Source organism: Spermophilus citellus, assembly GCF_964194105.1.
Source record: "Spermophilus citellus genome assembly, chromosome: 7".
Taxonomy (NCBI): domain Eukaryota; kingdom Metazoa; phylum Chordata; class Mammalia; order Rodentia; family Sciuridae; genus Spermophilus; species Spermophilus citellus.
Window position 1 is genome coordinate 100,633,884 of NC_138188.1, and position 22,483 is coordinate 100,656,366.

Genomic DNA, 22,483 nt, shown 5'->3' on the forward strand with positions numbered 1-22,483 from the left:
TTCGAAAAATTGTATGTTAATGTCAGCTAATAGAGAAATAAGGAAGGTGAGGTAAAGATGGCATAATAGTTTATTCATGAAGTTTGTTGATTGAAGAGAAAAAAAATGGGTCTAAAAACTTCATGAGGAAAGAGGCTATCTTTGGATTTTTGAAAGGCAATCTTGGGCAAGAGGAACTAGATTGATATATTTGCTCTGTTGTTACAGAAACAACTCTGCAAGGCTTCAGGAAGGTAAAGTTCAGCAGAATATCTGGAATAACTTACATTCCAGCTGGAGCTGGAATGCCCTGTTGCAGTGGCCACTGTCCATCCACTAGGGTATCATGGGGGAATTCCTGAGTGGATAGGGGTGGCTGGAGGATCTCCAAGATGTGTTTTTACTCTAAGGTTTCTGTATATGTTAGGTTTATTTTAAATAAACAGAGTTTTGAAAAAAGGAAGATAATAGTAAGGTTGTTTCTAGGCATGAGATATGTTTTGGAAAATGGTTTTATTAAAGAAAAAAATAGTGAGTGAAGAACAAAAGACAAGGATGATTTTGCAAATGGCAGTTTTATATGGTGGGTAGGGTATTTAGTTCTAGCCCAGATAAGACACGGACTCAGACTCCCCATGAATCTTTATTCTTTCCTGCTTATTGTCCCAATATCCCCTAAGAGCCAAAGCTATAACATTTTTGGTCACTGAATATAAGTAAGAACTTGGAGATCTTGACTAAAAAAAGAAAAATCGGTACAAATATTAAATTACTTTTCCAATATAGTTGTGGTTGTGTTCCAGTGAGTGCTATTGATTCTTAAAGCATTTTTTTTACTCAATGGCAGCACCATAATTTGATAGGCCCTAGGAAGTCAAAGCACACAATGGGTAGAAAATGAATTGTCCCAGTAAGAGATGGAGATTGCATTTATTTACCCACATGAAAACATATAATACACACATCTTTTATAAGGCTTTCTTGTTATAATAATATTTCTAAAATTATCTTCAAAACCTTTATAGTTAAACCTTATTGTTGGCTTTTTAACTGTCTGCCAGCACAGTGATGCGGAGGGTAGAATGGGGAAATTATATACATGTATATATATATATATATATATATATATATGTATATATGTATGATTTTCTTATGTATATAAATTATATATATATATATATACTTTTATTTCTTCTACTTTAGGATATAGAAGTGATTTCTCATCAATTCTTATACATGACAGCATTTGTAATAATTTTAGCTACTTATACACTTTTATTATCCAATAATTTTGAAGCCTGTCATAATTAGTGATAACTATTCAGGCTAAATTACTAATTCCAGAGGTTCTTTTTTTCTACTTTTTTTTTTGTATGTGTAGAATACAAAAAATCACCTCCCACAATTTGAACATAACATAGTGAAATTTGATAAAGCAATAATCTTCAACTCTGGTTTTGCAAGCCTCCAGAGTAACTAAAGTGACTTTTGGTGGCCCTTGAAGAAAAATTGTATTGAGTTACCTTGTATTTCACAAAGAACAATCAGAATGGAAGGCGGGAGGAAGGGTCAGAAAGGAAAGAGGGAGTAGAGTCACTCAGTGTATTTAGGACTGCTGGGGGGAGATTCAAGTTCAAGTCAAGCAAACCTTCTCATCCCCAGAGGTCATAAAAGGCAGTCTGGTCTTAGGGAAGGATTGCTGAATTCCAATTTGCTGTGTGACTTTGGGCAAGTCACAAAAAATGCTGTGTCTTCGGTTTTTCTCATAGGGAATGGGGGCTGAGATCAGAGATGATCTAAAAGGGCTCCTTCAGCTTCCACTAATTACAGGAACAATTTTATGTAATTTTATGAACAATTACAAGCCAAGTCTGTGACAATGTATACAGATTTAGGATTTTTGTCCTGAATTATGTAGTTTATCCATTTGCATTGATAAAATTAGCAAGACAACTGCCAAGTCTCTGGTTTTCTTTGTGCTGTGTAGAAAAAGCCGTAAGAGAAAATTAAACAACAAAGATAAATAATTGTCTGCCTAATCTCAAGTTCTACCCAAACACATCATGGCTGGGCATGGCAAGGCATGAGTAGAATATGACTAATGAATGCAGAGTTTTTATTTTAAAAATTTAAATGTTACCCAGACAATAGATATTCTCAAGTAGGAAATACTTTTAGGCAGCCATAGCCTAAAAATATGGGTAGGCCTTTGTAGAGTTAGAGTTATGTCCAGCTTTGTCTTTGTGACTTTTAACATGAAAACAGATAATAAAATGATTTTATCCAATATTAAATTATAGGATTTAACAAATCCACATTTACTTTTGCTCCGGAGATAAATATTGGAACTATCAGCTTTGTAATAAAGAATGTTAACTCACTGTATATTAAAACAGTACAAATGATTAACTGAATATTTAAATGGAATTAGTACAACTATTAAAGTTCTTTCAGATTCAAATTTCTACATTGAAACTTTTATAAATGATCACTAGATAGGTCAACAGTGACTCTTTGAAATGGCCTAATGCCTAAACAATCTACTTCAATAAATGTGAAAAACTGTGAGAAAGAAAATTAAGAGAGAAGGTTTAATGAAAAATAACCAGAAACATGATTAGCCTGTTTAATTTTTCCTCTTAAGTATGAAACTAAATAATAAGGCTAAACTACATGATATCTGAGATTTTAACTTCCTCCTAAATGCAGCTATAGATTTATACAACATTCTTTTGGAAGTTAGGTGAGACAGAGTGAGATGCTAACTTCAATCATGTCTGAAAAAAAGAGTCCAAAAGGAATTTGACATTTCTTTCCCAGAAACCTTTTTAAGAGGACAGCTACATCCTTAAATTATCCTAACTTGAGTCTTCATATTCTCCTGGGATCCCTTCTCGAGACAACCCAGAAATGAGCGAGTATTGTGTGTAAGTAGAGACAAAAACCTCACCAGAGCAGTCTTCCCCAGGGATGTCTCCCTTGACAGATGTCCTGTCCATAGATGCTGCAAGATTTCCTGGAAATGGAAAAACCTTCCCCATAAGAAGCTGAACAATCTCACTGAACATACTTTTTTTTTTTTTTTTTAATTTAAGGGACTAATTATCAACAAGAAGTCTTAGTCTTTTTCAAATGAAGAATTCTATAATAAAGGAATTTTTCTTAAAATTGGATGGGATATCTTAAGCCTGGAGAATTGCCATTCCCTGAGTAACTTGCCTACTGAGTGGATGTAAGATTTACTACACAGCTGGGGGTGGGCAGTAATTTGGCTCTTGCCTTCAGTATGGTAAGCATAATTTTCTACAAATGGAGCTAAGCCAAGGGATAAGGTTATTTCCTTTTGAAATCAACTGACTGCTGTTGTTTGGGTGTGAAGTAGAAATTGTTCTGTCTTTAAGTGGAGGCAGTAGCAAAAGAGACTTCGCCTTTTTCACATTACTGTTTAACAGCCTTGGTTCTTGTATGACAGGAATACTGACTTTTTTTTGGTGGGGGGGTGTACCAGGAATTGAACTCAGGGACACTCAACCAATGAGTCACATCCCCATTCTTATTTTGTATTTTATTTAGAGACAGGCTGTCACTGAGTTGCTTAGTGTCTTGCTTTTTTGCTGATGCTGGCTTTGAACTTGTGATCCTCCTGCCTCAGCCTCCTGAGCCACTGGGATTACAGGCATGTACCACGGCGCCTGGGGACTGCTGACTTTTCTTCTTTGCTACTCTTAAAGTCTGGTCAGTGAAATCATTGCCTTTGAAATCATTTCTGGTCTTTGGACCCTAACTTCATATCATAGCCTTCTCCAAAAAGGTTTTTTGTTTGTTTGTTTGTTTGTTTGTTGTTGTTCTTTTTTTCACTCTACAAGCAAAACCTTTATAAGTCACAGACTTTTGTGTCTTTAACATTAGAGACTCCTTAGTGCAATGCTTGACACATGGTAAACATTAAACCAATATTAGTTCCCTTCGAGATGCTAATGTCCAAATGTACTGGTTCTTATTATAACCAGTACATTTGGACATTTACTTAAACGTGTTACTTGAACATTCCTTGTTTAGTACTTTTAAATCAACACATTTAATTCTCATAACAATCCCATTTCAGTTCATGCCTGAAATCCCAGGGACTCTGAAGTCTTGAGGCAGGAGGACCACAAGTTCAAAACCAGCCTCAGCAATTTAGCAAGGCCCTAAGCAACTTGGTGAGACTCTGCCTCAAAATAAAAAAATAAAAAAGGTCTGGGGATGTGGCTTAGTGGTTAAATCGCCCAAGCTCAATTCCAAGTACCAAAACAAAACAAAACAAAACAAAAAAACCTCAAAAACAAAAACAAAACAACAACCCCATGAAGAAGATACCCATATTACTACCAATTATATCTAAGGAAAATGAGTAGTAAGAGATTTAGTAACTTATCCAAAGCCATGGTGTCAGAATCAAACGCAAAGTCTTGTTCTAGAATCAATTCCTTTAACCACTGTCCTCTGATTTAAAAAGAGTTATGCTTCAAGTAGATATCTATTTTTACCTTCTTTTGTAGCTAAACAATTTTTTATAAAATTAGTAGTTATGAAATCAAAATTAGCAATTAAATGGAGGATTGTAAGCAGATGCTTCCATTACCATGAACCAGAATAATCTTGGGATTTATTTTTCTAACTCAAAATTTTGAAATGTAGACCAACTTTTGCTATTTCCTTCAGTCATAATAACTAGTCTTCACTTTTTCTGCTTGGGATATATATATCCCAGAGTGCTTTTGATATATAAATAAATCTTAATATTTAAGTCCTGCCTCATGTGTTAGGCAAGCACTTTACCACTGAACTACATCCAGAACACTTTTTTCAATATTTTTATGGGTAAAAACATTAAATGTCCATCATCTGATATGTGTGATACTGGGAGTCAGGGGTATTGTAGATGCCTCTAGATATCTCCAACCCCAGGCATGTTTTAGGCACTTGGAATTTGTTAATAAAAAAAGTTGAAAAATCTCTGCTTTCTTGGAGTTTAAATTCCAATGTCTCCTTTTGCAACATTAGCTCATAATCAAAGAAGAATTTCAAAAACTAGCAGATAATGCAAGAAACACAATTTCTGTATGAAGAGAAGGAAGTGATTAGTTTTGCCTAAGTAGGTTTGGATGTTGGAAACATCATTTGAGCTGGGTTTTGAGGAATGATAAGCAAAAATCCAAATGATTCAACTTTAGAGATTTACTATATAGTAAAGTAGTAGGCTGGCTGGTCTGCCTCTCAACTACAGTCCTTAAACTTGGTTTAAGGGATGTCTTTGGTCTAAATCCCTAGAATCAGACCCTAAGGTGGAAATTCCTGTGCAAGTAATACGTTGGTGGAACCTTTTAAAGGAGTAAGCAAAGAGGATAGCACAGAGGAAGAATCCAGGCAAAGGTGAGAGTTCAGGAGAAGGGTAGTCCTGCCTCATCCTACAGAGAGCTCTGAAGCATGAATTCTATCATAGAAGTTGTCTAGCTCAAAAGCAAAGGGAGACAGAAGGGACATGATTTCTCACACCTAACATTGAAGCGGCTCTCAATTCACCTCCCCTACCAAAGGAGGCAGATGTGAATTGTTGGAAGGCAAACCTCCAGCAGCTGGGGAATGGGTGCCTGAGCCTGGTAAAGTAAGATCTGAGAGGATCACCAGTAGCATTGGCCACATCTAGAAGGTAGGGTGATGAGATATAGAGAATATTTGAATAGCAAATGAGGAAAGAGATAATATTGAATTGATTTTTTTTGGCCATTTATAAAGTCTGGGATAGTATTTATTTTTTACTCATTCACTAAAAAGTCTAGAATGAAGGTAATTTAAATTTAGCAAAATAATAAAGGTAACACTATGATCTAGAGCCTCTGGCTTGAAATTAGTTCTTAAAGACAAAATCTACACTGTCAAATTCCTCATAGACCCCACAATCAATTTCACCCATGGTCAAGTATTTATATTAATGTTACCTATTGACCTATTAGACAATTGAGTTAATAAAGCCAGAGAGGTACAGCTAAGATTTTCTCCCAGCTAGGACCCTCACCTAGGACCTTATGAAGTGGAAAAGAGATAGAAAGTTGAAATTGTAGCTCTGTTTGTTTTAAACTTGTCTTCTGGATGTTAAACATATTTAAGTGTGTAGAATTTACATTGACTCCCCCAGAATTAAATATAAGTAAATTCATCATTTCCTAAACCAACAACATAAATTGACTATATAATTTGATTATTTCACCCTAGGTCCTTTGTCAAAGAATACATGATAATTGATCAAATCATGTTCAAGGTGATGTATAGATATTAACTTCTTTACCATGCTAATATGGAAAAAAAAGCTGTTACTGGATAATCACTTATTTTAACTATCCTAACAATGAACTAAAGTCCCATAAAAGTCTCAATTTTTACTTTATTTTGCAAGTGTATGTGAAGATATATAGATCTCAGCAACTAACTTATATATTAATTTTAAACAAAGGTTTTCATGGTTTATGATGTCCTTGGTTTATGACTAAGCAATTTATTTTATGGCATCCTTTGGACAAAAGAAGTACTTAACAATTCTGCTTACCAGGTAGTCTCAACTTTCTCATCAAAAAAATTGGACATATTTAGAATATCTCTTACATCTTTTTAAGCTGCAGGATTCTGTGTTTCTACCATATCTGAAAGGTTGTTTTTTTTTTTTTAAGTGAATCTAAAAATTATTCCCACATGTGCCTGTATGCATACGTTGTGTGCACATGTTTAAAATTCCTTCCCTCTCTCGTTTCAAAAGAAATTTTCAAATCATCAGAAGGCAAAATGCTACCAGCCAACATTCCTAATGTGGTACTGACCATTTGCAATCAACTATTGGCAAGCTCATGAGAATTTGCAGGGACTAAGAAAACAGATCTCCTGGAACTTAAATCTGTAGAAGTCTCTGATGAATTTTGAGCACATACTTCTGTCCTGTCAGATGGGATTTTGAACTTTATTTAAAAATATATAAATGGTCCACAGGAAAGATGAAAGCAAAAATTCCTAGGGTAAATTGTTTCTGATCAACACTATTAGTGATACTTGATATGGCAATGTTATCTTTCTATTTCTGATGTGACATTTCTCAAAATTTCTGTCACAGGTGCCATGATTGTTTATCATTGTGCTGACTCCACATTATTCCTTTCATCTCATATACTAACAGAGGTAACGCTTGATACAACCAGATCCAGCTACACCTTGGCATGTAATTTATCCAGGAAGAGGAATGTGGGATAAATCTATTAACTGTTATGCTGGAATGACAATACCTCCAAATTTTTGTTTTGATTTTTAACTTTTAGAAGTTGACTTATTCATTGTGATTATGGTAAGAAACATGGTAAATTAATAGGCTAAGAGTATAGTTAAGTGACAGAGCACTTGGGTAACTTATGTGAGTCCCTGGGTTCAATCCCCATCATTGAAATAAATAAAAAAAATAAAGTTAACATAATTTAATTTTATATATTTACTTCATCTTATTCAAAAAATTATTGATAGCTACAATGTAAGTCACATAAATTGTAGTTATTGATCTTTCTGTGGGTCTCAAATGGGAGAAGAAGATAGAACACTAACTTTTGATGATTTGGTAGAAACTCTGAATAGATAATGTTTAAGAAGTTTCCAAGGATATCTGTCAATCTGTGCCTTCTTTGGCTTTTGTTTGGATGGTTTTTAAAGCTGTGGTTCTCATCTTTCAAATAAAACCATTAATTTTTGTTCTGTGAAATGAAAACCCTGTACATTGTCTTAACTTCTATAAGAATAGCTTTCTTTAATTAATAATCAATTATATCCTTATTTTCTGAGTCAGAGACTTTACAGAAATATTCTGGGATAAAGAATGATTAAGAAACTCTTAATCATTTATCTGGGAAATAAGATCTTTTCTCCTTCGGGAAATTGCTTTTTTCCTCCTGACACAAAAATGTTAAATGTAATAATTCAAATTAGGCTGAATGGATTTCCCAAATCCATAGGTTGGATTGTAATCCAACAAACCCTGAATCCCACAGATTGGATTAAAATCTCAGTACACTATATCCTGCAGTTTGAATTTTACAAAGTATTTTCTAATGTCTTTCTACAACTTCCAAATAACCTGCAATAAATGATACGGCCATTAAAGAACAGACTTTAATAACCATATTATTTAAATATGAAAAAACTGAAGCAAACAAAGGAAAACTAACCTGTCTGGGTCCACATGCTTAGTTTCTGGGAGACTCAAGGCTACAATATAAGTTAGCTTGATTATCCTAAGCATTTGATAGGAGAAGTCAAAATATAAATAATATGTTTCAGGTATCACTTGGGACCCCATTATTCATCCTCTGAGTTTTCTTAAGTGTTTTGTGATGTAAGTGATAAGTTTATTCTCTTCCCAAGGCTCAGAAAGCAAGAGTGGAGGCACAGGGGTTATTTGGGCCATTATCTCAACATCAAAATTATATATGTATGGGCCCAGGATTTTGAATGTGATTTAAAATATGAAATTAGTGATGATATAAGAGTAAATGTGGATCCCAGTGTAGATCCCGGTGGTCATCAAAGACCATGACTTGGGTTCCAGCCTGATATCTGGTACATGACTCAAGAGAAAGACCATGTAAGTAACAAAAGGGCTGTATGAGAGTCAACTACCAAATGGCTTTTTGTTTTCCTCTAAGCTTTTGAGGTGATGATGCTTAATATTCAGGAAAGATGAAAATAAAAAGGGAAAGGAAGCAAAAAAGCAAACTCTCGATCCCAGTGGTGATTGGTGGAGGATTGTGGGCATGGCCCCAGAATGATAGCAGCTTCTATTTAATCAATGTTGACAAGACTGGGGAGAGCTGGGCAGGTCCCAAGAGGTAATGTTTTACTCGGAAATCCACTCAACCTAATTTCAGTAATGTAGGGCTGTGAAGGGGCCTGGACGCAAGCCAGGAAACAGGGCCATTAGAGCTCAGTGTGGGTGATGGCAGCTGGGAACACCGCCATCCCTCCAGCAACACTGCAACCAGGCTGCTGCATATGCTCTTGGTATTTGCTCCCCAACAGAATGCACAGACATGCTATTCTCACCCTTTCGAGGAAATGAATGGAATGCATAAAGGCAAGAGCTGCTTCCAGAACCTGTTTCAGTAAGAATCAGAGAGCGTGACATATACCTTTAAAGGACCACAGTGAAGTTGTCTACCCAAATCTCTTTGTCTTTTAAGAATGTAATTGAGCTGTGTCAAATGCATATAAAAATAACTTAGCATCTTTATGGACATCTTAATATGTCTTTATTTTTCTTAACAATGATAGTTGTGGATCAAGAATGTGAAACAGCTAGGATTTTCCACTTTTCAAAATATATAAGATTCATTTATAACTCAACTTTGCAAATCCAGGAGAATGATGCATGAGAAATGATACCCCTTTGGGCTGAGTTCTTTTTTTCTAGCTATTCTTTTTTCCTTTGCCACTCTTTCTCCAATAAACAGGGCATCATTATAGTAATATTAGCATGGAAAATCCAAGAAGGTAGAGATTTTGATTTCATATTTTCATACACCACTGTATTTTTCAGTTTGTAGAACAATATGTAGCACACAGTAAGGCTCCATTCTTTTCATTAGATGAATAAATAAATGAATGAATGAACATATTTTTCCTTCTGTTTTTAAGCATCCTTCAACTCTGGAGCATGAGGAATACATGATTTTAATAAGATGTGAACAGTCCCTTTTTATGTTAACAATTGATAAAATTTACAGGGCTTCCAGAGAACATGGTGAATTAAGAGATCTTTGGGCTTGGAAGAGTGATGTTTTCCCAAAGCTAAGATGTCATAACATGGTCAGGTCATACCTATTTGTCATACTCTACCATCATCTGTCCAAATTGACTAAATATACTTTTTGAAGCCAAATGAAATTTGTACCATTTAAATCATGGCACATCAAGAAGGCAAATTAAATAAGTTTTTGACCCCGTAGCTTAAACTTCTACTATTAATAAAGTTATTTTCTCCTGAAAATATGATCATGTTTCATGTGAAAAAATTACCCAATTTCTTATATTTAAAAAAAAAATGTTTTTCTTGTTGGGCGAGGTGGTGCACGCCTGTAATCCCAGCAGCTAGGGAGGCTGAGACAAGAGGATCGCAAGTCCAAAGCCAGCCTCAGCAATAGCGATGCACTAAGCCACTCAGTGAGACTCTAAATAAAATAGACCCCTAAATAAAACACAAAATAGGGCTGAGGATATGGCTCAGTTGTTGAGTGCCTCTGAGTTCAATACTGAGTTCAATACTTGGTACCTCCACCCCCCAAAAAAGTGTTTTTCTTTTTAGTATAAATCACTAAAACACATCAGCACTTTTTGTTTTGGATACAGTGTGTCTCAGAATTAGATTCTGAAGGACTGACTTTGCCCTGGTGAAAACTGATTTGGGGGAGGCCATCATTAAGTCCATGACAGTAATAACTCTTAACAGTCACGTGGCATATATGTGTACAAATTACATATTTATATATATTGTGTGTCATAGTGTTGCTGCTGTAACAGAATACTATAAACTGGATGGCTTTTGAACAATAAAAATGTACTCCTCATGATTCTGGAGGCTGGGAAGTCCAAAGCCAAGATGGCAGCTGATTCAGTTTGTCAGGTGAAGGCCTGCTATCTCATGATGAATCCTATCTCATGTTTTCTATCTCTATCTCTCCATGTCTCTTTTATAAGACACTAATCTCAAATATGGATGCTCCACCCTTATGATCTAATCCTCCTCTAAAGGCCCCATCCCCTAATACCTTGAGGATTAGAATTTTGACATATGGATTTTGAAGGGACACAAAACATTCATACCATAACACTATGATCTACTTAATCTTGCATTTCCTGTAATGTCTTAGCCAAAATGACACTATTAATATTAGATTTTCATGTTTACTAAAAGTAAAAGTACGATTCAGAGCTAACCTGAATAAGGAAGTTTAATCTACTTATGGACTTGCTGGGTTTTTTGCAGTTACATCAGCAATTCCAGGTCTTTCTCACTTGCCAGCTTCAAGCCTGGTTACTTCTGCTCCCTTGTTCAATGTCCCTTGGCACGAAGAATCTCACTTCAGTCTCTTAGCTTCTACAGCCTCTTAAGTAACAACTGTCACAGAGGGAGGTTGATCCTCTAGATGAGGAATGTGGTTATTTACGCTAATTGGATAGCGGTAATTGGAGTGACAGCTGGCCTCAGACATTCATCTGTCTTTGACACTCACCATGATGATCAAAGTTTTTGCACAAAATACCGAAGATTACATATTAACCCATCTCTAACATTTGCAAATTATGCAATTAGTGCCAGAAAGTGCCAAGCCCAGATTTCATATTATGAAAGACTAATCAGGGCTCTTCCTTCCATTTTGAGCTGCTTTTAACAAGGCCAGTTTTTAAACTAGGCTCCAGGTCTCTGTCTGTGTATTCCTTATGCTGGTTCCCACTCTGAGTCCATTTATCCTTGTTGGACTGAGATAAGAGCAGGGGAAGCAATTTAAAGTAGAACCTGTCAGCATGGCTCTGTCCTAGGTTGGAATTCCTGCCACTTACTATCAGTGTGACCTGAGGTAAATTATTTAATCTCCATGTTTCTCAACTTCCCCAGATGTAAAACAGGGTGATTAAGAGAACTTTGAGGATGAAATGAAATGGAATGATATAGACACACTTATAACTCTTCTGAGCACTCCACCCTTATGATCCAATCACCCCCCAAAGGTGAGGATGAAATGAAATGACACTAGTATACTTAGAACTGTTCTGAGCACATAGTAGGGGCTTTACAATATTAGCTATAATTATATACAAAGGTCAGGAATGTCATGATTTACAGTTCTTTCCAGGCATTGAGGCTGCTGAATAGGAGAGTTTAGAAAATATAGACATAGAGCCAGGTGTGGTAGTGCACACCTGTAATCTCAGTTACTTGGGAGAAGAATCAAAATTTCAAGAACAGCCTGGGCAACTTACTGAGACCCTGTCTCAAAATAAAAAAATAAATACAAGGACTGGGGGTGTAACTCAGAAGTACAACATCCCTGGATTCAATGCCAATATACCCTACTCCTGCCCCCGCCACACACAAATGTACACATACAGCTATATGGCCAACAAGATTTATTATCTATAATGACTTGTTTAGAATTGACTTCAATGAAAGAAGAAGCAAGTTAGCATCATGGAGACGTTTTTTCCTGCATTCAAACTCATATGAATCTATATATACACAAATAGGATTCTATTTATAACAAGTTCTCCTTTGTCTGAGTCTAAACCTTTCCCAAACTCATATTTAGTTTTCCATTGAGTAGATGTAGTTGGAATAAGTATAAACTCACACATAAGGATCGTTTCCTTCATTTATATGTAGGATTTTTTTTTATAAACATCATTATGAGTCCTTAGCTGATCTCACCTTTTTGGTTGTGAAAGATTAGTCCTTTGGTCCTTTGAGTGTTTTGCTTTTCTCCCCATAAATTCTTGGTGGCCTACCTATAAAAATTTCACTGAATCCACTGACTTAACCCATTTTATTTTTGCCAACTAGTCAGTCCTTTCATCTAAAACAAAGACAACCCCTCTGCTTAATGTTCAATAATATCAAGTTAAAAAAATTTGCTCTCAAATTAAAATAAAACGTATACATAGTTATAGGTTCAGTTGAATTGAGTTTCATATGAATGATTGACATTTCCTTTTTTAATCATCTAATTGAATTTCATTGATTTTAATTTTATGGTTTTTATATTTTAGAACCATTTTTTTTAAATCTCAGAAGTTTTTATATGTCTCTAAAAGCTCATAGATTTCAACTATTTGACATCTGGGTGCTAAATTGCTGAAATAGGTTTGTCTTTGACCCTTGCTGCTTGAATTTGCCCACCTGCTATAATGAGACAACTTGGACAAGTAGACAATCTGAGCATTAGTTCTGGCTGAGCCCTGAGCAAACTAAAAGATTTATGTATGTGGACTTTAATTTCCTCATCTATAAAGTGAGGATGTGTCTTCTATCCGTTAACAAATATTTATTGAGGCTTTTCCCTGTATTAAGTCTGTCTGCACACTGGGGATTCAAAGTGAACAAAAGTAGATAATGTTGTTGCCTTACAGAGTTTATGGTTTAGTGAGTGGATGATTTTAAAGAGCCCTTTCATTGACAACACTTTATGATTATGAATTTTATTATCTGTTAAAGATATATTATGGAAGACCTCAGAAGAGAAATACTTCCTATCTTTTCCTACTGCCTCTCCTCCACACAGAGAAGAATGCCTAGCATGTGGCAGGTGCCCAACGACAAATTGAACAAATAAACAAATAACCATATGAAAAACACTTCAAAGCATTAAAGGGAAAGCATATGTAGCTATTGAAGCTCTTTTAATAGGGAACAGACAGCCATGACTTTCTGTCCTAATGAAGAGATTTGTACCAAATTTTACCTTTATCCTAGGCCCAGGCAAACGATAACAAGAGAAAGTGAGGGCATGTGGAAGGATCTGACCTGATTCCATTTGAACAGGGACAAAAGCATGGCTGTATCTCAGAATCATCTGAATCTCTGCTCTTCTGTTTCTCCCCTGTGGATTTTCTTCCTTCTTATTCCACAAATACAAACCCAATACACTTCCCCTTTATTCTTCAGTTTCCTAACCTTCCCTCACATCATACAAAATGGTTCCCAAGTTTTTGTTTTAGTCAGAGAGATGTGACTCCTTGTCCTGCTCCTACAATGGATTCTTCTAAATGCTTCAGGACAGTTTAATTCAATATTATGTTCCTCTTTTGGCTTGGAAAATGGCTCTAAAAATGTTGTTGTTGTTGTTGTTTTGGAGCTGATAAAGATATTAAACTACCTTGGGAATACTTGTGGTATCCAAACCTTTGGGTAGGGCTCGGATTCTCTGAAAGAACTTCAGATTGCTAGAGAAGGACCTCACTGAAATAAATCTAGAAGCTTTCTTCTGGCAAAAATATATGATTGATGAGCACACCAATGTTCTATGATCCCTGAGGAGTACTGCTGATACGTAGATATTATGATGTTTAGAAAGGAGTTTTAACCTAGAACTTGTATTGGCACTTTGTTGTTCAAGAGTTAATAATTATTCATTTGGAAAGCTACAGATTTAAGAAAAAATTGCTCTAAGTAGTAGTAGTTATCATCACTAGAATAGCTACATGTTGAAGATAGCTCAGAGTGAGTTATGATCCCTACAAGATAAATAAGACTTTAGTGACAAATGAATCACTGTGAGGTGAAATTACCTGTCATAGCTTCTTACATTTTTCACTAGACCAGACCAGCCTGGTGTGAGTCTAGAAACTAAATATATTTTCACAAAAATAAGCATTTCCTTCTCCTGAAGATATTTAAAAGATAAAGGAGTTCCAAAAATGTGTCTAACAGTGGTGTTCTTATTCAAATATAAATTTTTATCTTCACTTGAATATAAACATATAGCTGACTGATTTGAGGAGTAAAACTTTTTTTTTTTTTTTATGAAGTCCTCTATGGGGCTCCATTTCTGTAATCACAACATTGTCTCCCAAATATATTTTATTTGGTACTCCTAGCTTAATCTTTAAGCATATCTGTATTATATGTCTTTGTTTAGTTGGCTATAATTGATTACAGTGAAAGGGCACAAAGCAAAAGAAGCAAAGGAAAAGTTACCTGGGGTAAAGATTGGCAGAAGGCAGATACAAGCTTCCAAGGGTTTTCAAAGCCTATCCATTATCTTCAATTAAATACAAACTTGTTAGCCTAATAAGATTCCATCGACTCCAATTTATCTTTCTAAGAAAAACTGAAATCATTGAGCCTGCAATGTGGTTTACACTGAATAGTTTTTCTCCTTCTGAGGTGCTGGATTTGGTGTGTTAAATAAAGGGTACCTACATGACCAGTTCCCAGTACAAATTCTGGACTTGTAGGCTCAAGGGTTTTTTTTTTTTTTTTTGCAAAGGGCAAAAACCAACTCAGCCCACTCCAGGGAATTTGATCTCTATGTGACCCGTACTGCTATTGGCCACCCCCAACTCCAACAGAAGCTGGAAATTCAAGTATTTTACTTTGGGGTCATTATAGTACTAGAAACATGGGGGCAAAATAGTTAGAATGAATTCTCAGTGCTCCATGTAAATTATCTGTCACCACTGTCTGACACTTATGGAGCAAGAAAAAAGATTGTTTTTGATTTCCTATGTGAATATCACATATGTTGGTACTTTTATTGTAAGACTAAGAGGTTAAAACTAGGGATAACAGGAACTTACCTTGACATTGTAAAAGCTATCTATGCTAAGCCTCAGGCTAGCATCATTCTGAATGGACAAAAGTTGAAGGCATTCCCTCTAAAATCCAGAACAAGACAGGGATGCCCTCTATCTCCACTTCTATTCAATATAGTTCTCGAAACACTGGCCAGAGCAATTAGACAGACGAAAGAAATTAAAGGCATAAAAATTGGAAAAGAAGAACTTAAATTATCACTATTTGCAGATGACATGATTCTATACCTAGAAGACCCAAAAGGGTCTACAAAGAAACTACTAGAACTAATAAATGAATTCAGCAAAGTGGCAGGATATAAAATCAACACGCATAAATCAAAGGCATTTCTGTATATCAGCGACAAAACTTCTGAAATGGAAATGAGGAAAAACACTCCATTCACAATATCCTCAAAAAAAATAAAATACTTGGGAATCAACCTAACAAAAGAGGTGAAAGATTTATACAATGAAAACTACAGAACCCTAAAGAGAGAAGTAGAAGAAGATCTTAGAAAATGGAAAAATATACCCTGTTCATGGATAGGCAGAACTAACATCATCAAAATGGCGATATTACCAAAAGTTCTCTATAGATTTAATGCAATGCCAATCAAAATCCCAACGGCATTTCTTGTAGAAATAGATAAAGCAATCATGAAATTCATATGGAAAAATAAAAGACCCAGAATAGCAAAAGCAATTCTAAGCAGGAAGTGTGAATCAGGCGGTATAGCGATACCAGATTTCAAACTATATTACAGAGCAATAGTGACAAAAACAGCATGGTACTGGTACCAAAACAGGGGGGTGGACCAATGGTATAGAATAGAAGACACAGTAACCAATCCACAAAACTACAACTATCTTATATTTGATAAAGGGGCTAAAAGCATGCAATGGAGGAAGGATAGCATCTTCAAAAAATGGTGCTGGGAAAACTGGAAATCCATTTGCATCAAAATGAAACTGAATCCCTTTCTCTCGCCATGCACAAAAGTTAACTCAAAATGGATCAAGGACCTTGATATCAAATCAGAAACTCTGAGTCTGATAGAAGAAAAAGTTGGCTCCGATCTACAGATTGTGGGGTCGGGCTCCAAATTCCTTAATAGGACACCCATAGCACAAGAGTTAACAACTAGAATCAACAAATGGGACTTAATTAAACTTAAAAGTTTTTTTCTCAGCAAAAGAAACAATAAGAGAGGTGAATAGGGAGCCTACATCCTGGGAACAAATTTTTACTCCTCACACTTCAGATAGAGCCCTAATATCCAGAGTATACAAAGAACTCAAAAAATTAGACAATAAGATAACAAATAACCCAATCAACAAATGGGCCAAGGACCTGAACAGACACTTCTCAGAGGAGGACATACAATCAATCAACAAGTACATGAAAAAATGCTCACCATCTCTAGCAGTCAGAGAAATGCAAATCAAAACCACCCTAAGATACCATCTCACTCCAGTAAGATTGGCAGCCACTATGAAATCAAACAACAACAAGTGTTGGCGAGGATGTGGAGAAAAGGGTACACTTGTACATTGCTGGTGGGACTGCAAATTGGTGCGGCCAATTTGGAAAGCAGTTTGGAGATTCCTGGGAAAGCTGGGAATGGAACCACCATTTGACCCAGCTATTGCCCTTCTCGGACTATTCCCTGAAGACCTTAAAAGAACATGCTACAGGGATACTGCCACATCGATGTTCATAGCAGCACAATTCACAATAGCTAGACTGTGGATCCAACCCAGATGCCCCTCAATAGATGAATGGATAAAAAAAATGTGGCATCTATACACAATGGAGTACTATGCAGCAATAAAAAATGACAAAATCATAGAATTTGCAGGGAAATGGACGGCACTAGAGCAGATTATGCTTAGTGAAGCTAGCCAATCCCTAAAAAACAAATACCAAATGTCTTCTTTGATATAATGAGAGCAAATATGAACAGAACAGGGAGGAAGAGTGGGAAGAAAAGAGTAACATTAATCAGTGACATGAGATGAGAGGGAAAGAGAGAGATGAGGAAAATTGCATGGAAATGAAGGGAGACCCTCATTGCTATACAAACTTACATATAAGAGGTTGTGAGGGGAATGGGAAAATAAACAAGGAGAGAAATGAACTACAGTAGATGGGGTAGAGAGAGAAGAAGGGAGGGGAGGGGAGGGGGGATAGTAGGGGATAGGAAAGGTAGCAGAATACAACAATTACTAATAGGGCATTATGTAAAATTGTGGATGTGTAACCGACGTGATTCTGCAATCTGCATTTGGGGTAAAATTGGGGGTTCATAACCCACTTCAATCTAATGTATGAAATATGATATGTCAAGAGCTTTGTAATGTTGTGAACAACCAATAATAAAAAAAAAAGACTAAGAGGTTAAAAACACAATAATTTTTTTCTGAGCGGACCACTTGTCCCTAATATTATGCTTTTTGTTCCTGAACACTTCTGTATGTGCCACTGAACAGCTTCCTAGAGGTAAACTCTTCCAAATATGGAAACTGTATTGATGAAAAACAATGATCTCTTTTTTATCCTAAAGTTCTTATATAATGGTATAAGAAAGATAGTGGAATGAATCTGATATAACTTTCATGTGTACATATATGAATGTACCACATGTAGAACCTCAAGACTGAGATCCTAATTAGAATGAGATGAACTCCATGTTTGTATAAATCTGTCAAAATATACTCTACTGTCATGAGTAACTAAAAAGAACAAATTAAAAAAAAAAAGAAAAAAGAAATGCACTGTGCCAATGTACAATCCGATGAGACAAAATACTAACTCTTTTTTCTCTTGCCCCATCTTTCTTTCTTCCTCAGAAGCTGTAGATGAAACCAAACCTAAGGAAAGTGCCCGGCAGGATGAGGGTAAAGAAGAAGAACGTGAGGCTGACCAGGAACATGCCTGAACTTTAAGAAATGGCTTTCCACGTCCCCACCCTCCCCTCTCCTGAGCCCTGTCTCTCCTGCCCTCTCTCAACTCCACTCTGAAGTTTCCCTTCCTGTCCTGCTCACGTCTGTGAGTCTGTCCTCTCCCACCCACTAGCCCTCTTTCTCTCTGTGTGGCAAACATTTAAAAAAAAAAAAAAAGCAGGAAAGATCCCAAGTCAAACAGTGTGGCTTAAAAATTTTTTGTTTCTTGGTGTTGTTATGGCGAGTTTTTGGTAATGATGATCCAATCATTTTGGGAAATTCTTGCACTGTATCCCAGTTTTTTGATCTGGTGCGTGTGGCCCTGTGGGAGTCCACTTTCCTCTATCTCTCTGTTCCAAGTGTGTGTGCAATGTTCCGTTCATCTGAGGAGTCCAAAATATTGAGTGAATTCAAAACCATTTTGTTTTTCTCCTTTTCAATGTGATGGAATGAACAAAAAGGAAAAAAAAAATTCAAAAACCCAGTTTGTTTTAAAAATAAATAAATAAAGCAAATGTGCCAATTAGCGTAACTTGCGGCTCTAAGGCTCCTTTTTCAATCTGAATATTAATAAATCATGAGAGTAATCAAACTCCAGTGGCTCCGTGTTTCTGTTCCATCTCCCTTAGTTGCCGTGGTACATTGGGATCTTACATTTCATCTTTTCTCTGGTGTCTCCATCTGACCCTAGCAACCTTGATAAGGGAAAACACAGATGAAGCCCAAGGTTCTGGTTAATACCAATGACTTCAGGCCTGGATGAAAGAGCTGGGTGCTGCAGTAGCTTGCTAAGGCTGCTATAACAAAGTCCCACAGACTGGATGGCTTTAACAACAGGTATTGATTGTCTGAGAGTGCTGACGGCTGGAAGTCTCAAATCAAGTTGTTGGCAGTGTTGGTTCCTTCTGAGGCCTGTAAGGAAATGATTGGTTGTAGGCCTCTCTCCATAGTTTATACATGTGTATCTTCTCCCTGTGTCACCTTGCACCTTCTCTCTATGTATGTCTCTGGGTTCAATTTTCCCTTTTTCTAAGGATGCCAATCATATTAAATTAGGATCCATTCTCATGGCCTCACTTTTACTTCATTACCTCTATAAGGCCCTGCCTGTAAATAAGGTCATACATAGTCTAAGGTGCAAGGGTGAAGAATATCAACATATGAATTAGGGGAGGAGTTAAGGAAGTTCAGCCCATGAGACACACTAAGACTTGATTGTCATAAAGTAACCACAGAGTATTTTCAGGGTTCAGAAAAAGTTTGTCTTATCCAATGAAGAATATTCTAGGTTTTGCTAGGTTAAATATTACAGCTGTATACATAACTCTTAGACACCCCCAACTTTTGTTTACATGTCTTGTTTTAACCCAAACGTTGAGCCAGTCTCTTCTATCTTTTTCAGTTTATGAATTTCTATTGGCATTATAACCCCATGCCAGGCATGTGTCAGATTCTTGACTGGTCATAATCATTGCACCTGCTGATGGTGGTGGTCCATAAAGAAAAGAGAACCTATAATACATCCATTGTTAGTTCTTTTCAAATTTCCCTCCATTTCCAGTTTTTTAAATACCTTCTGTTAGAAGGTAAATAGTTCACCTGAGAAACACAACAATGTTCCTAAATCCAGAAGAATCCATGCTGTTTATTCCTCCCTAATTTCCTAATTTCTATCCTGGTGCAAAAATAGGTCATGTTCTGCCCTGGCCCTGGTCTCCTCCCATGGACATAAATGACCAATAAATTCCCTTCAGCTTCCTACACTCACCTGCACTTAGGATTTCTAAGCAAGGAAGAGAAAACCAAGTGAAACAAAAGTCCTCAAAATCGTAATGACAGGAGGTAAAACTTATAGCTTGATGTCTCTGATCAGCTCTGATGTCCTCTGAAACATGAGTCTTCCTTGGGTCAAGTTCTCTCCTGGGCTACCAACATCAAGTGAAATTTTCATTGGGAGAAGTCATTATAAAGAAAAGTGTCAGGAAGCATCAATACCATATATTAAAGCAACAGTTTGACTTCATTCTGAGTTGGTATGATTTCCATGGGAGTCTTTGGAGCAAGTGTCTGAGGCTCAACTTCATCTAATGAAAGTCTCACAAGATGTGAGTCAAGGTGTTGGAAAAGGCCATCCATGGATGTGGCTGGCAAGTAATCTTCAGCTTTAGGAATTTTATTTTACCTTAATATTTATATACATATGTATGTAATATAAATGTTTAATGTCCCAAATCTTTACCTTAAAGCAGCCTTTCTAAACTTTTTCCACTGAATTCACATTCATACCAAAAACATGAGCATAGGGTTTTAAAGCATGTATTAACATACACTATTCAGTGGCTTTCCTTCTTGTGTCAGAGTTGAGATTTTATTTTTCCTTTTGTGTGTATATATTTTTTTTTCATTTGTATAGTCTCAATTCCTTAATAGAATCTAAAAGGTGGGAAGTAGACATTATAATAATAACATTATAATAATCATACCAAAAAAGATATCAGTTCACTTTGAGGCAAAATAATGTGACTCAAACTTATACACAACACATTTAAAATCGGGGTATATCTGAAAAGTATAAACCACTCAAGACATGGAAGTAAAGATTCTAAATTCTGCAGCAATGTAGGTTGTTGACACTGAAACATCTGCATCTGGATTACTTTGAAAAATAAAACTAGGTTGAGGACAAGTACAAAGGGCCTCAACATAGACAGGTGATGCTTTTGAATGGAAATAAGATCACATCCTAAGCATCAGACCCAATATCTTATTGGTAGCAAAAACATGCCCTTGTCTGCAGGAAACAAGGTCTTTTGACCAAGCTGCAGTATTTGGATCTAAAGTGTTCAGCCATGATGCAATACAATTTGAGTCTTTTTGAAGATAAAGGGATTTCTAAAATAGAATTCTTTATTCCCATCACCCTACCATACCCACTTTGCTGATCCTCCAATTATTTCCATCCTCTCTACTCAGTGGTTTAGGTCAGAAATCCGGAATGTAGCCTGATTTTTCTTTTTTTTACATAACATTTGATTCATGAGCAAACCTGCTGCCATGAATGCTAAAAGAGAATGAGAATGAAACTTGGGCCTACTGCTCTGAACACTCCTGCCCTTCCCTTGACTAGTGTAAGGTGCTCTAAGTGTTCTTCCTCAAAAGTTGCTTTCCATACCCGTCTCCTAAGAGGAGTTAGGAAAGGATTGGTAAATACCCTCTCTCAAAAACCTGGGTTAAAACACTTGGAGCTCTCAAAAATGTATTATTCTCAACATGGGCAGCACCACAAAAACCAATAGTACAGTTGGCAAGGAAGCCTGGAACAATAGAAAAACCAACTTTCTGAAAGATTTCCATAGAGCCTTATCAAGATCATCATAGGTTCCATTAACTTTTTATTTTTTTCTTCATCTTGCCATACATTGTTTCTTTTCACAGAACCACAGCTTCTGTTTAGTTGGATATAAAAATAACTTGGTTGGTGACCTTTCTAGCAAAATGCAGCAAATGAGCATAAGAAAGGAGGGTTTTTTGACATGTCCCTGTAATCAACAGAGATTAGGGAGGTTGAGGTGGGAGAATCTCAAGTTCAAGGACAGCAAGGGCAACTTTAAAATGTTGCCATTTAATCTCCTATCACATAAGACTAGACTATGGAACACATGGCCTTAACATAAGAATTTTTAAAAAATAGTTTTATTGTTTAACTACTCAAATAATTCTATGTAGTTGTAGAAAGGTAGAAAATATAAATAAGAAAAATGAAGATAAAAATAATACATCTTACCACTGAAAATTAAGAGATAAAGATGTAGCCTTATATAGAGTGCCTGATTATCTTTGTCTCTTGCCATATATCATTCACTTATTTATTTATCTATATTCATATATATATGTATGTATATATATGTATATATATATATATATATATGTAGACATCTGTTTGTTTCAGACAACATTGTATATGTTTCAGACAAAAATTGGTTCATGCTGTGCATTTTATTTTGTAAACTGCTTTAGACATTCAACAGCAAATTGCAGGAATCTTACATCAATAGATACACATTTACAACAATGCATTTTAATAGCTTCACTGGTTTTATAATGTATTTATAAGAGAATTTATTTAACCAGACCCATAAAAAATGGAAAAATTGGATCAAAGGGCAAGTGCTTTAAAGATTTTCACATAGCTTGCCATAGCAGAGGG

The 22,483-nt window shown here is 36.0% G+C and overlaps 1 protein-coding gene across 4 annotated transcripts in view; it reads left to right on the forward strand.

Moving 5' to 3' along the window:
• The window catches only part of GAP43 (growth associated protein 43), a 368,423-nt gene extending 349,588 nt beyond the window's left edge, over window positions 1-18,835 (forward strand). For all 4 annotated transcript variants that reach the window (XM_081302800.1, XM_081302802.1, XM_081302801.1 and 1 more), the window contains one exon: window positions 18,184-18,835. In XM_081302800.1, coding sequence (XP_081158926.1) covers window positions 18,184-18,272 — 89 coding nt within the window. In that variant the 3' untranslated portion in view covers window positions 18,273-18,835. The remainder of the gene's footprint in view (window positions 1-18,183) is intronic.
• The last annotated feature ends 3,648 nt before the right edge of the window (window positions 18,836-22,483 follow it).